General features: G+C 40.7%; 1 protein-coding gene across 3 annotated transcripts in view; it reads right to left on the reverse strand.

Annotated features, from left to right (window-relative positions):
- CTNNBL1 (catenin beta like 1) overlaps window positions 1–13101 on the reverse strand; it is a 160224-nt gene that overhangs the window by 79886 nt on the left and 67237 nt on the right. For all 3 annotated transcript variants that reach the window (XM_053199983.1, XM_053199981.1, XM_053199982.1), the window contains exons 8-10: window positions 6165–6237; window positions 5868–5926; window positions 4256–4404 (exon numbers count right to left, since the gene is read on the reverse strand). In XM_053199983.1, coding sequence (XP_053055958.1) covers window positions 4256–4404; window positions 5868–5926; window positions 6165–6237 — 281 coding nt within the window. The remainder of the gene's footprint in view (window positions 1–4255; window positions 4405–5867; window positions 5927–6164; window positions 6238–13101) is intronic.

A 13101-nucleotide genomic window follows, 5' to 3' on the forward strand; every position in this document is an offset into this window, starting at 1 on the left:
AGAAGACTGAGCTCTCAGCTATACGGCTTTTACGAAGTCACTCCTCATTCTTTGGGTCTATGCATGGGGTTTGCTAGAAATTCTATAAACCAATGATTTTAAAAAGCAAAAATGTTTCTCAGATCTTTCTCATTCACTTAGGAAATATTTACTGGGCACCTAATGTGTATCTGTGGCTAGGCACTGGGGATACCAAGAAGGGGACGACCTAGTTTCTGTTCTCGAGAGTCCTATAGTACAGTCAGAGACCAGCAGATGCCTACCACACAGGATGGTAAGTGCTCCCACAGAGGAAAGCACAGGATGCTAGAACCTAATCCTCAACATGTGAGAGTGGGTGGGTGGGTGGGCGTAAGGGCTGGGCTGGGGAAGTGACACAGGGGGAGGGGATTCTTAAAGAAATTTAGTTTAATCATCAAGTGTTGAGGAGGATAGGGAGCAACTGGAATTCTCACGCCTTGCTGAGGAGGGGATATAACATGATACAATCACTTTGGAAAACAGCTTGGGAGTTTCTAATATTGAACTTACATTTCCAATATGACCTAGTCATTCCACTCCTTAGGTATTTACCCCAGAGAAATGAAAATATATATTTCTCTAAAGACTTTTAAGCAGCTTTATTAACAAGAGCAAGACACTGGCAACAACCCAAATGTTCACCAACAGGTGAATAACAAAAACAACGGACACACTGGAATGCAGAAGTATAATGGAATATTACGAACACGAACAAGAACCAAACTACTGGCAGATGCAAAATGAACGAATCTCAAAAACAATCTGTTGAGTGACATAGGCTAAACAAAACACATACTAAATAAATTCAAATTTAAAAACTGATACTTGATTCAGTCATTAGGAAGCATTTAAGTCTGTTTGGAGAAACTCAGGTATGGGAATCTACTTTTTCAACTCTAAATTGTACGAAATCTAAACACACAGCAAGTACTTTATGAAAATTTAACACTGAACTGAGAAGTAAATATGCACTAGGCTGCAAAGACCTAGGATGAAAAAAAGTAGAATGGTTCAATAATGTTTTTTTATCGATTACCTGTCGAAATGATTTTTAATATATTGGGTTAAATAAAATGTTATTAAAATTAATTTTCTTTCTTTCAACCTTTTTACCATGCTACTACAAAACAGAAGCTTATATATCTTGCTTACATTCCATTTCTGTTGGACAGGGCCATTGTGTATCTTCATTGTGTTGAAAACAAAGATGCATTCAGCTGTCAAAACTAAAACTGTACACTTAAAATGGGAGTGTTTTATTATGTCAATTATGCTTAATAAAGTTAATAGATATTAAGTTGGGTAGTATATACCTTTGCATGTGTGTGTAATATGTGTGTGTGCATAAATGACTATCTTGCCGATGACCTTTCCTTATCAATAATCAGAAACGTAAAGAAAAAAATTCATAGACATGCAAACTATTAAGAGGAACGGTTAATTTAACGCATTCAATGATACTATAGTTATTTAATGTCAGCCTCCCTTACTAGCGGTGGAGTTTCTTGAAGGCAAGAATCCTGTCTTGTTCCTCTCTGTGTAAGCCTAGCACTTAACGTAGTAAGTGAACACAGTACTTCGCCAGTGTTTTAACAGCGGCAGAATTGTCCCAGACACTTTACATATAGTTTAATTTCCAAAAAATCCCTGCAAATTTGGCATTGTTACTCCCATTTTTCAGATGAAAAACTGAGGGTCAGCGGTCAGAAAGGTTAGAAAAACTCACCGAATAACCAAAACTAGTAAGTGAAAGAGTGATGTTCCAAACCCACATGTACCTCAACTCCAAAGCCCACTCTTCCATGCTGTCCCACACTCCCACCTTTCCAGGTGGACATTTCATGACTGCTGAATGCCTGAATCACAGTGAAGAGCAGTACTCAGGGGCAACGGAACCACAGAAATTTTCCTGAACTTCTAGTGTTACAACCTCCAAGTTTGAAGGGGCTTGTCTCTCTAGACGCAGAGCACCTTGGCAGCTCCTGCTAGAAGATCAGGATGAATCTAGTAGGAAAAAAAAAATTCCCTCCCAATTAAACTTTCCATTTGGGAGTCTGAAGAAGAAAAATATCACAGAACAAAGAGCATGGGAAAGAGAAAAAAGGGGAATGCTGAATCTGCTAAAAAAAAGCTAGTTAATGCAAAAGAATTAATCTAACAGTAACTTCAGCATTCAAAAATGAAAAGTTAGAAGATCCTACAAGAGGTGCAGTTTCTAAGGCTTTGGGAGCACCTTCTTAATTAGGCTCCCAGAATCTCAGCATTCCGGTTTGAATAATCCATATTTCTGGTTATTTATTCAGCTCCCCACTGCTGCACATTACCAAGCCATATGCTACAGGAATACATCACTTCATATTTGCACTCAACCATCCAAAGACACTGGCAGTTCAGACCTTTAAGAAGCTTAGGGAAAAGTCCCTGTAGAGTACAGTTTTAAGGTTAGAAGGCCCGGGAAGTCAAATGCATCTTCTTTATATGCTATTTACTTGAGAGAAGGTGGGTCATTTCAACAAAAGGACAGGCAATTAGAAGGGTAAAGGAGATAAACAAACAAAAGACTCAAGAGAGTAAAGCTAGCAAAAATCAGCTGAACGCTGAAGGCCTCTGAACAATTCCAATGGCCCTCTGTGCACTTTAAAATAGATTTTTTAAAGCAATTCCACAAAGAAAGATTTCCAATCAATCCAAGGTCTGGTATGCACTGGACAAACGAAAAGGTCTACTGTGCCCCCACCCAGCCCTACACAGGCCTTTAAAGAAAAGATATTTTAGAAACATATCCCTTGATAATCTTAAATACAAAAATAGTTTTAAGCAGAAGATGGTCATTGTAGAATCTGTTACAATATCAAAACAATGGAAATAGTCTCAATATCACCAAAAGAATACTAAGAAAGCTCTATCTCCTTAGAGTCCATGATGCAGTTGCTGCAAATTCTCACAAACGTTATGTCACAGCACGGGAAATGCCATGTTAAGTTTAAAAAGAAACTTAGTACAGAAAATTACACATGTGACAGGACTAAAAAGCTGGCAAAAACAAGAAAATAATTACAAAGTGAAAAAAAGAGTGGAAGAAGTGAAACATCCAAAGTTGGGCTGTGTTTGGGTGACAGAGCTGTTTTAGCTTCTTGGAGGCAGGAATCCTGTCTTCTTCATTTCTAAGTGCAGCACTTAACACAGTACCTTATCAGTGTTTTTTAACAGCGGTTCTGCAGGTCTATATTCTAAATTGTATTTAATAGATACGTATATCAAATTTATTAAAAAAAACTTTTTAAAGAAATGGTTTAACAGAGTTTTCAATTTACAGGAATACAAGTGTAAAGACCGCAGGCTCTAGGTCAATTTCATACAGTCATAATGAGTAGAGTCTTCTGGCCACACAAACATGCTCTAGTGGCTCTCAGTTTGAAAAACAGTCCCTTGACCACACACAACTCCCATTTCTGGTTACCCCCTACTCCTATTTCTCTACTCCTTTTCCTAGCCAGATTTCTCAAAAGTTATTGATACAAGCTACCTTCCATTTACTTCCAACATTAGGATTCTGTGACATATACTAGACATGATATTCACTTTAAATATTTTAAGGAATTAGAACATAAATAATAAGAAGATATATAAGGAAAGTACTGTAAAGTTCTAGAAATGTCCTGCACGTTTTCATCTCCCATGCTAGCCACATAGCACATGTGCACCTCATAGAAAATGATATTAATGAAAACTTTGTATAAATAAAAAATCTGATATTCTTCTGTCAACCACAAAAATACAAACACACAGCATAGACAGGTCTATGTGGGATATAAAGAAAACTAGGCCAAGTTTAGAAATTAACGTAGGGTATGTTTAGAAGGTCATAACTAGGCTTCCCAAAACCAACACAGTAAGAGAAGGAACCAAAAGTTACTTCCCTTCAATGGAGTGGTCATATTACCAACTGACATAACAACGGGCACAAACAGAACAAAACGTACTTTCTATTTTCTACCCACTCTAACTTGAGAGAAGACCACACACATGCAACGCGCGCACACACACACACACACACACACACACACACACACACACACACACCCCACCCACCCACCCACCCCTGAAGGCCTTACTGTTTTACATTATCTAGGAAACTCAATGGACTAAAAGACCATAGGTACGGGATCTGGAATTCAGACAACAGTGAGGAGCTGGACAAAAAAGACAGAGTGCTAGGAGATAAGAAACGTACCTGAGCATGAGATTCATCAGCTGCAGACCCTCGCCCTTCAGGAAGCGCTCACGATTGGAACTGAGCATTAGGCAGGAACAGAGTGAATCAAACAGATTCTCCATCATCTCCTGCTCCTCGGCTGTGCTAGGATTGTGCCTTTTAAACACCTGTCAAGCAAAGACATCAGAAAGCACAGAGCCATAAGAGAATGTCCTTTCATCAGCCAGCGCTTGACAACTTCCAAAGCCTGCCTGTCACGATAACCCCAACAACTGAGGAAACACAAGCTCGCCATACAAAATTCGCATCAGTTTCCATTTTAGAGAAACTGAACTTCTTGATTCACAGGTATTAAATAGCTACCAGTTCACACAAAAAAACAAAACACTCAACTGACCACTGGGTCCATGAGTGATTGACAGTTCCAAGGAGCCAGATTAAACACACACACACACACACACAACAAAACACAACAACAAAACCCTTTTACTGTGAAATAGAACACAGGTGTAAAAAATTCCATAAAAGACACGTATAGCTGAAACCACCATCCAGGTCAAGAAACCACTTTGCCAGCTACCTCCAAAGCCCTCCCACAACCCACCCACAGCCCATTGCACACCTAAAAGAAACTACAATCCAGAATGACCACAGCCTTAGGAAGAGTTTCCTCACCATCGGGGCTATTGAACTACCTTCACACAGCAGTTGTGGCTCTAAGTCATGGGAACAGCTTAAAGCAGAAGTCCTGTCTCTGCCAGAGATATATGGCATGTTAGGAGGAAAGCCTTTTTAACAGTATATGCATACCCATAGAGCCTACTACAAAATGAACAACAATCTTGCAGGAACAGGACGAAGCACCTTCCCAGAAAACTGGAAACAGATTCGCATTTCAAAGCTCTACTTTTTGGGGCGGAGGCCAAGCCACTCCGGCTGCTGGCACCACGACGGCAGCTGTATGCAAACTGACAGCTCAGACACTCCCAACACTCAAGATTTTATCCAAATGATCTATTTTCAGTCCTGGTTTTGGAATAGCACGGATGAGATTTGTTAGAAGACATCTTCACAGTATTTCCAGAATGCCGGCAGAACAACAACCTTTCAACCAGATTTACATTTCTTACAAGGAGAAAATGGCATTTTCTAATGTCTTATTCCAGCTTCTGGTACCACGTCCCTCCCTGTCCTCCTCTGTGACCTCTGTCCCACTGCACTGGAACTTGTACTCCTTGAGCTTATCTGGATTCTAAATGGATAGAATGCATTTTACTGGCAGATGGAAAGGAAAGGAAGTAAATAATCTTGGGCGTGGGTCAACTCAAAATAATTCGGTATTCTTGGCCCAAGAACACACACTTAAGCAGGAAGCACACTTCTTTTGGATTGACAAACACCAGAAGACGAGGGAAATCCAAGCAGATACACAGCAATATCTGGTCATAAAGAGCAAATGACTAAGAAAAGGAGGCAGACCACGTAGCTCCGATGTAACCTCAAACCCGCCAACATACTCCATATGGCTTGCATCACATGGCTTCTTTCTTCCCACAATTTCCAGCTCCACCTCCCATTTAAAGCAGGCCATGTATCTTCATGGCAGACAGGAAGCATAAGAATTACTCACGGATAACTGCTGAAGAAGCACATCGATTCCATCCAGCTCCCCAAGCAATTCCCTGTTTTCTAAAAGGGGAAAAAAAATAGAAGGAGAAAAAAAATGAAGCTAACTGTCAGATTTTACAGCCGTCTAACACTGATACATCAGCAAACAAAATCAATACAGCTTGACAGAGTACAAAAGCTGCACAGAGCACGAGAGGGAGAGCAAGGGGATGCCAAAGGCAAGAGAGCTTGCTGTCATGATCTGAAACAAGCCTGGCTCCTATCCTAACAGAATATCAATACCGAGAGGGAGCCTCACCGTCATTGTCCTGGAGCAGTATGGCCAGCACTTCACTACAGTACAGTTTGTTGGCATCGAAAGGCATCTTTGCCTGTGGGGACATAGGAGAAATGAGAAATAAACGTTAAGGGGCCTTGCTCCCCTCCCCTAGTTCACAAGAACTAGCATCTAAGTTCAGGAGAAGTAGAACTTAGAAAGCCAAAAGGCAGGTTAAAGGTAAAAAAAAAAAAAAAAAAGAAAAAGAAAAGTCTGCCTCTGTTCTCAAGGGATCAGACTCAAATACTACATAGTACAACCATAAATGGCAGATGTACACAATGGCTCTCTCACTGCTAATGCCCAGGTATGAAAGTCACCTCCTCAGTGAAGCCTTCCCAGATTCCCCACTGTGAGTCCAGAGACGACTGTCCAGCACATAGTATATACTCAACTGTGAACTAGATGAATGATTGAAAGTTTGTAATCAAGACTAAAATCCATTATGAAGCTTCGTTCACATATTACAATCATAAAAGCAGGCTATCAATTAGCCGACGGATGATCAGAGAAGGTGAAAAGAAAGCAAGTTCTTGTTTAGATTAGTTGAATGCATTTATAACAAAGTAGTTCCTTTTGGATTTTTTTTAATGCTTAAAATTTAATTTGAAATCATAAACCTATCTGCTTGTGTGCCATAATCTGCCTACTATTTAAAAAGGAAACCACATTAAAAATGCAGAAATGTGTTAATATTTTAACACCCAAATTACTACCCACAATTCCTTCCCCGCTGCACGGTCTGGTACTTGGTGTTTCAGAGGGGACATATCTACTATCTTTTACAGCTGTCCACCGCGTTGCTTCGGTAGCGAGACTCAAATATCTCACCATTAACAAGGCACCGTTGCATAAAGGTGCACAGAGAAGAGCAAACCTCATCGATGTGTTTTTATCTACCGTACCCTTGATCCTTAAAATGCAGGCACGCAGATAACAATTGTTAATCAGCAGCAGCCTTGCTACCTATCCAGGTTTTTGAAATGACAAATAATTTCTGTACCTGGAAAGGACAGGGAAGTGTTCGTCTTGGAGCTAACACTTCCATCACCTTAGTGCTATTCGCAGTGCTGTTTGGACATTGATTTTGTACTTAGGAAGGAAGAGTGGCCCCTAATGAAGCAACACCCAGCAACTTTTCAGTTTTCTATGCACGTCTTCCTTGTCAGGCCTTAGTGCACCCCACAGGGTTTCAGGAAGCTGACCATCCTAGGTTAAAAGATCTGTAAATGCAAAGTCTTACGTGTACTGACTGCAAGGTATGCTCCCTGGGCAAGCTTGAGGCCTTCTTTCAAGAAATTCAGTATAACAACCAGAGTTTAAATGCAATCTGAGGTGTGTTTCACTTTAAGGAAAGCAGTTTTATAAAGACCAAAACACAAAAGTGAAAGGCCGAGGGTGGGCATCTCTATAAGAATCAAGGACTTGCTAATCAAATTACTTACTCGAATTATTTAAATTACAAGTATTGGTATTTTAAATGATTTAAAGCCACACTAACTTTGTTATATGCAGCTTTTCAAGGGCCAGCGTTCTTGTTTGAAACTAGACACACTTAACTAAAAAAAGCCAAAAGACACGAGGCCACTAGAATCATACTTAAGCCTTTCTGCGGTTTCAAGGCCTCTTGTCCTTTATGTGATTTTATAAATCCTGTCTCCAAGATAAGGGGAAGGTTTTCTCTTTTTTCTTCAATGAATATTTATTGGGCATCTGCTATACACAAGACAAAGAACTGAACATGAAAGCACACAGGTGAATTAGATGTGAACCTTGTCCACTGTTACGGCATTTAAAGATATTACACTGAATTAAAATTAATTTTATTAAGTAATACAGTCACGTTAAAAAAAAAGAAGAAGAAGAACATGAATCTAGGATCGATACACCTCAGTTTGACTCACGAGCACGTACTACCTATGCGACAAAGTCTGCAGTTCCCAAACTGTGTGCCGAGGTACCTGGGGTGTCAAACTGAATTCACAGGGGCACCGCAGGATTCTTTAAAATTTCCAAAGAAAGCACGGTGACAGGTGACATCTGTTGAACACTGAATTAACTACTAGCTCCAGGTACACTCTTTTGATGACCTCCTATCTTTGTGAAGCTGGGTTTTGGTGGTTGCTGTAATAAAAGAACTGTGTGCAAATCAATGTGCAACAGGAATAATAAGGGTGGTGGTGTTCAACTGAATTCCAAGGTTTTAGAAGTTGTGCAGTTACTCAGAAGGCACACACGCTTATTAGTAAGTGTGGCATTTAAGTCTAAAATAAAAATATTTTTCTTTTTTTTAAGCGTTTATTTATTTATTCATTTAGAGTGAGAAACAGAACACACGCTAGAGTGTCAAGCAGGGGAGGGGTGGGGAGAGAGAGAGGGAAGGCCAAGCAGCCTCCACGCTGCCAGTGCAGAGCCCGACAGGGGACTCGAACCCACGAACTATGAGATCAGGACCTTAGCCAAAGCCAACAGTCAGACACTTAACCGACTGAGCCACCCAGGCGCCCCAAAATATTTTTTCTTTTAATTCCTGTGTATGGCTACTAATTTGTTATGACATAAATACATATTTGGACCTAACTACTTAATCAACAGGATTTGATCAACAGGATCAAAAGGATCAACAGGATCCTTTTTGGCATAGGGGCACTGTAAAAACGAAATTCCTAAGACATTAAGGGCATCATGAGCTGAGAGGGGCACCTATGATCCAAGAAAAATCTCTCGGTCTCAAGTTTCCTTACCTGTAAAAAATAAATAATAAATAAGGTAACATCCTCTCAGGAGAATTACTATGAGAATTAAATGGGGTAATATGGAAGTACCTAACATACAGTAGGTACTAGAAGCTTTTCTTTGACTGGAATCAGAAATATCCAGGTTAGAATCTCAGCTCTAATCGTTACCAGCTATGGGATCTTGGCCAAATTACTCTGCCTTTCTTACCTGATTTCTCTTAAGTTAAGTGAAAATAAGTAATAATCTCCTCATGGGGTGGTTGGATTATATTAACCAGTATATACATCACAGGCACCAAACAGCTGTGTTCCCCTCTACTGAGAATTCCTAATCCCCCTCAGGAAATCTCTAGCTTTTGCTGTGACACTTCAAGGAGTTTCCAATTTGCCCAAAGTACAGTTTTAAAAATCAAAATCATAATTTCATCACTTTTTTCTGTTAAAATATAGGTCCTTTCAAAAACTGGCATGAAGAAGGAATCTAATCAGAAAGTCAAAATGATCAGGTCCCATGACTCCCCAACACTGAGCCCTAAAATGCTTCAGAGTCTGAAAGGGGTACCAGCTGGGAAGTAACCTGGCAAGAGGGGGAGGCTTTGGAGATATCCAGGCCCAATATCACAGGTTCTGCCACGTACTTCCCACGGTGTCTGGGCAATCACCTCCCCTCTGTGCAAGGCCTTTTGCATCTGTAACTGGGGACAGCAGCACCACTTGGAAGGCTGTTTGTGAGGATGAGAAATGACATCTATGAGGGGCACCTGGGTGGCTCAGTCGGTTAAGCCTCTGACTTTGGCTCAGGTCATGATCACGGTTCATGAGTTCAAGCCCCACATCAGGCTCTGTGCTGACAGCTCAGAGCCTGGAGCCTGCTTCGGGTTCTGGGTCTCCCTCTCTCTCTGCCCCTCCCCCGCTTGTGTTCCGTCTCTCTCAAAAATGAACAAACATTAAAAAAATTTTTTAAATAAAATAAAATAAAATAAAAGATGTATGTGAAGCATCTAGAACAATGCTTTCCACCTAGTGAACAGCCCACAAACGACATTCCCATCGGACGGGGAAAACTTCATGGTGATGAGGATGACAACCAAGTATTTTAATCTTGTGGAAAAGAAATAAAGGAAAGCGTGGGAAACCGTGGGCCAGGTGGGAAGGAGGGAATTTAACTCATCTTCCATGTCTGGCCAAAGTCAAAAATCACCAAGGAAGTTTTATTTCTATTTAAATCTCAGCCAGAGATGATGGTCTCCAAGTTTACAAAATATCAAACTGCCAAATTACAAGGACATTCAGTCAAAATCAGGAGAAAGGAGAGGTTCATTTAGTGGGTATAGTCTTTTGGAGTTTGTAAAGTTAGCCAAAGGGACTTGAAGCTTCTGGACTCTGCTATCCAGGAGCCTGGTGATCCTAAATCTTTTAGCTGTCAGAGTAATTACAGAGTCAAGCATAGGTTTGGACTCAGCATGTACTAGCTTTGAATAAAATTAAACTTCACCTTTTTGCGAGCTGCTGCTTTTCTGGAAAGTACAAAACAATTATGTTACCACCCGCAGCCAGAAGTTGCAGGTTACTTCCACGGCTCACCTCTGGTACCTGGTACCTGGCACACGGGGCAGGTTCAGACACATCGACAGCCCCGTGCAACTGTTGAAGCAGACCGTGCCCTGTAAAACCCCAACTCCTGGTCACAGGAGGCTAAGAACTTCCCATCAACCAGTTGTGCATGTAGTATAATGCAGCCGATTCTCAATTCATTAGCTCCTACACTGAATGTTGCAACTATTTCTGAAACACTGATTTAACCGGGAAACCAAAGAGAATCTTAATGTTGCTTCTTTAGAAAAGAAAAAAAATAAAACTTTGGGTTTTGGTGTTCTTTTCAAGAGTACACAATATCCTAATGAATCTGTATTCCCCACAAAAATGAACTGTAAAGCAATCTCTCTCACTCCTGTTATCTGCTCACCTGCTAAACCATTTAATGCAATCATCTGCAATGGGTTTCATCCTCATTAGCACAAATTAGTGACATTTCATTCAGAGAAGAAATCTATGAGTATCTCTATATACTGCTAGGCTACCAGTACAAAAAGCAGACTCACCAAGGTGCCACTCACTGAAGAATTACTCAAAGACTACTGAATCAATATGGGATGATCAGTTAAACAGCAGGGTTTAACAAGCAGTGTAAATATAAGTATTCCAGGAGGGTGGTTCTCAGATGTTGGCATGCATTCAGATCACCTGGAGGGCTTGTTAAAACAGATGGCCAGTCCACCCCAAGATGGGCGGATTCAGGGAGTCAAGGGGTAGGTTCAAGAATCTGCATTTCTAACAAGTTGTCAGGTGATTCTGACATTCCTGGTCCTGGCTGAGAACCACGCCTTGAGAACAACTGGGTGGAGTCGCAAATATGATGGAGACACAACACAGTCCTTGCTTTTAAAGAGTTGAAGGCTATTTAAAGAAAGACAGTGAGCACATACAATATGAAAGTCTGCCAGGTGCTAAAAAAAAGATGCTTCATGAGGAGAAATGTCATAGTTATAGGCACATGTTAGAACACAGATCTGCTAACTCTCGTAAGAGAACCAGCATAGAAAAAGTAAAACGGTTGATATTCAGAAAAGAAAGAGCATGGGATGGGCTGGGGGCAAAGTAGTGCCATGTAAGGGGTGCGTGGAGAAAGTCAGGACTCACGGGTTTAATTCCAGCTCTATCTCTAACTAGCTGTATGAAGTTGGGCAAGGCACTTAATCTCTATATAAGTCTCGACTTTTTTTTTTTTTAATCTGCAATAGAAGTTATAAATTTCATTTCAGTCCTAAAAATGATGGCAGCTACATGGAAGAGTAGGGATTTAAAGTGGTTAATGAAGGCTGTGTATAACTGAGAAGTATGTAAGGGAAGACAGAAGTCATTCCTGGTGGAGGGAGGAGCATGATCAAAGACAGATACAGAGGTCAAAATAATTCTGACCTTTGCAGAGCAGGGGCACGGTAAAAAAGATGTCTGTCTGAAAGGTAATAAGGCCAACAATTTAAAAACTGAGAAATGAGGGGCGCCGGGGTGGCTCAGTTGGTTAAGCATCCGACTTCGGCTCAGGTCATGATCTCATGGTCCGTGAGTTCAAGCCCCATGTCGGGCTCTGTTCTGACAGCTCAGAGCCTGGCGCCCGTTTCAGATTCTCTGTCTCCCTCTCTCTCTGCCCCTCCCCTGTTCATGCTCTGTCTCTCTCTGTCTCAAAAATAAATAAACGTTAAAAAAAAAATTAAAAAAAAAAAACTGAGAAATGAAAAAGTCAGACTAGGCCAGGCATAAGGGGCATTTTCTTTTCTTTTACTTTTTTTTAATGTTTATTTATTTTTGAGAGAGAGCAAGAGAGTGAGCAGGGGAGGGGCAGAGAGAGAGGGAGACAGAGAATCCCAAGCACTGACAGTGGAGAGCCTGATGCAGGGCTCAAACTCACGAACTGCGAGATCATGACCTGAGCTGAAATCAAAAGTTGGACGCTTAACAGACTGAGCCAACCAGGGGCCGTAAGGGGCCTTTGTAAGTAGGTAGAGAAGATGGGATCTGATGTAAAGGGCATCAGGACTGTGTAGAGGGAGATTCTTGATAGGGAATAGCACATTGAAAATGGAGTTTTAAATCAGTCCAGGAGTAGTGCAGAATAAAAACAGGTAATGAAAATGTTCACATCTCCAGAGAGCAGAGGGTATTAGTGAGGGTTGTCCATTAGAATCACAGGTGGAACCTCCCTCAAACAGAGACAGAGAAGACAGAGACTGAGACAATGAGTCTAGAAATGTCTAATTTTTTAGAATTCCACTGGTGAAAATCAGGCTCTAGGTCCGGGATTCAGATTCAATATGTTTACGATGGTGAAAATTTTAACGAGCACTCTCCCAGATTATGAGGAAAAAGAGCAAGGCATTGTTTTTATAAAAATATGCCTTCTTGCTGGCCTCACCCTTAAGCAAGATTCTCTCTTATTAATGTTCTAGGAAACACAGAATTTTTCTAAGGGCACTTGCTTACTAATAAAATAACCAAATAGCATTTTAATGTTTAGATACCCTGAAACCTTGAAAAACTGTTTGAGACAGCAACATGGCTATTTATGCCCCGAGGATTACAAAAACACTATGCCTAAAAGGAAACAGTCAATAGCTTACTAG

Source organism: Acinonyx jubatus, chromosome A3, assembly GCF_027475565.1.
Source record: "Acinonyx jubatus isolate Ajub_Pintada_27869175 chromosome A3, VMU_Ajub_asm_v1.0, whole genome shotgun sequence".
Taxonomy (NCBI): domain Eukaryota; kingdom Metazoa; phylum Chordata; class Mammalia; order Carnivora; family Felidae; genus Acinonyx; species Acinonyx jubatus.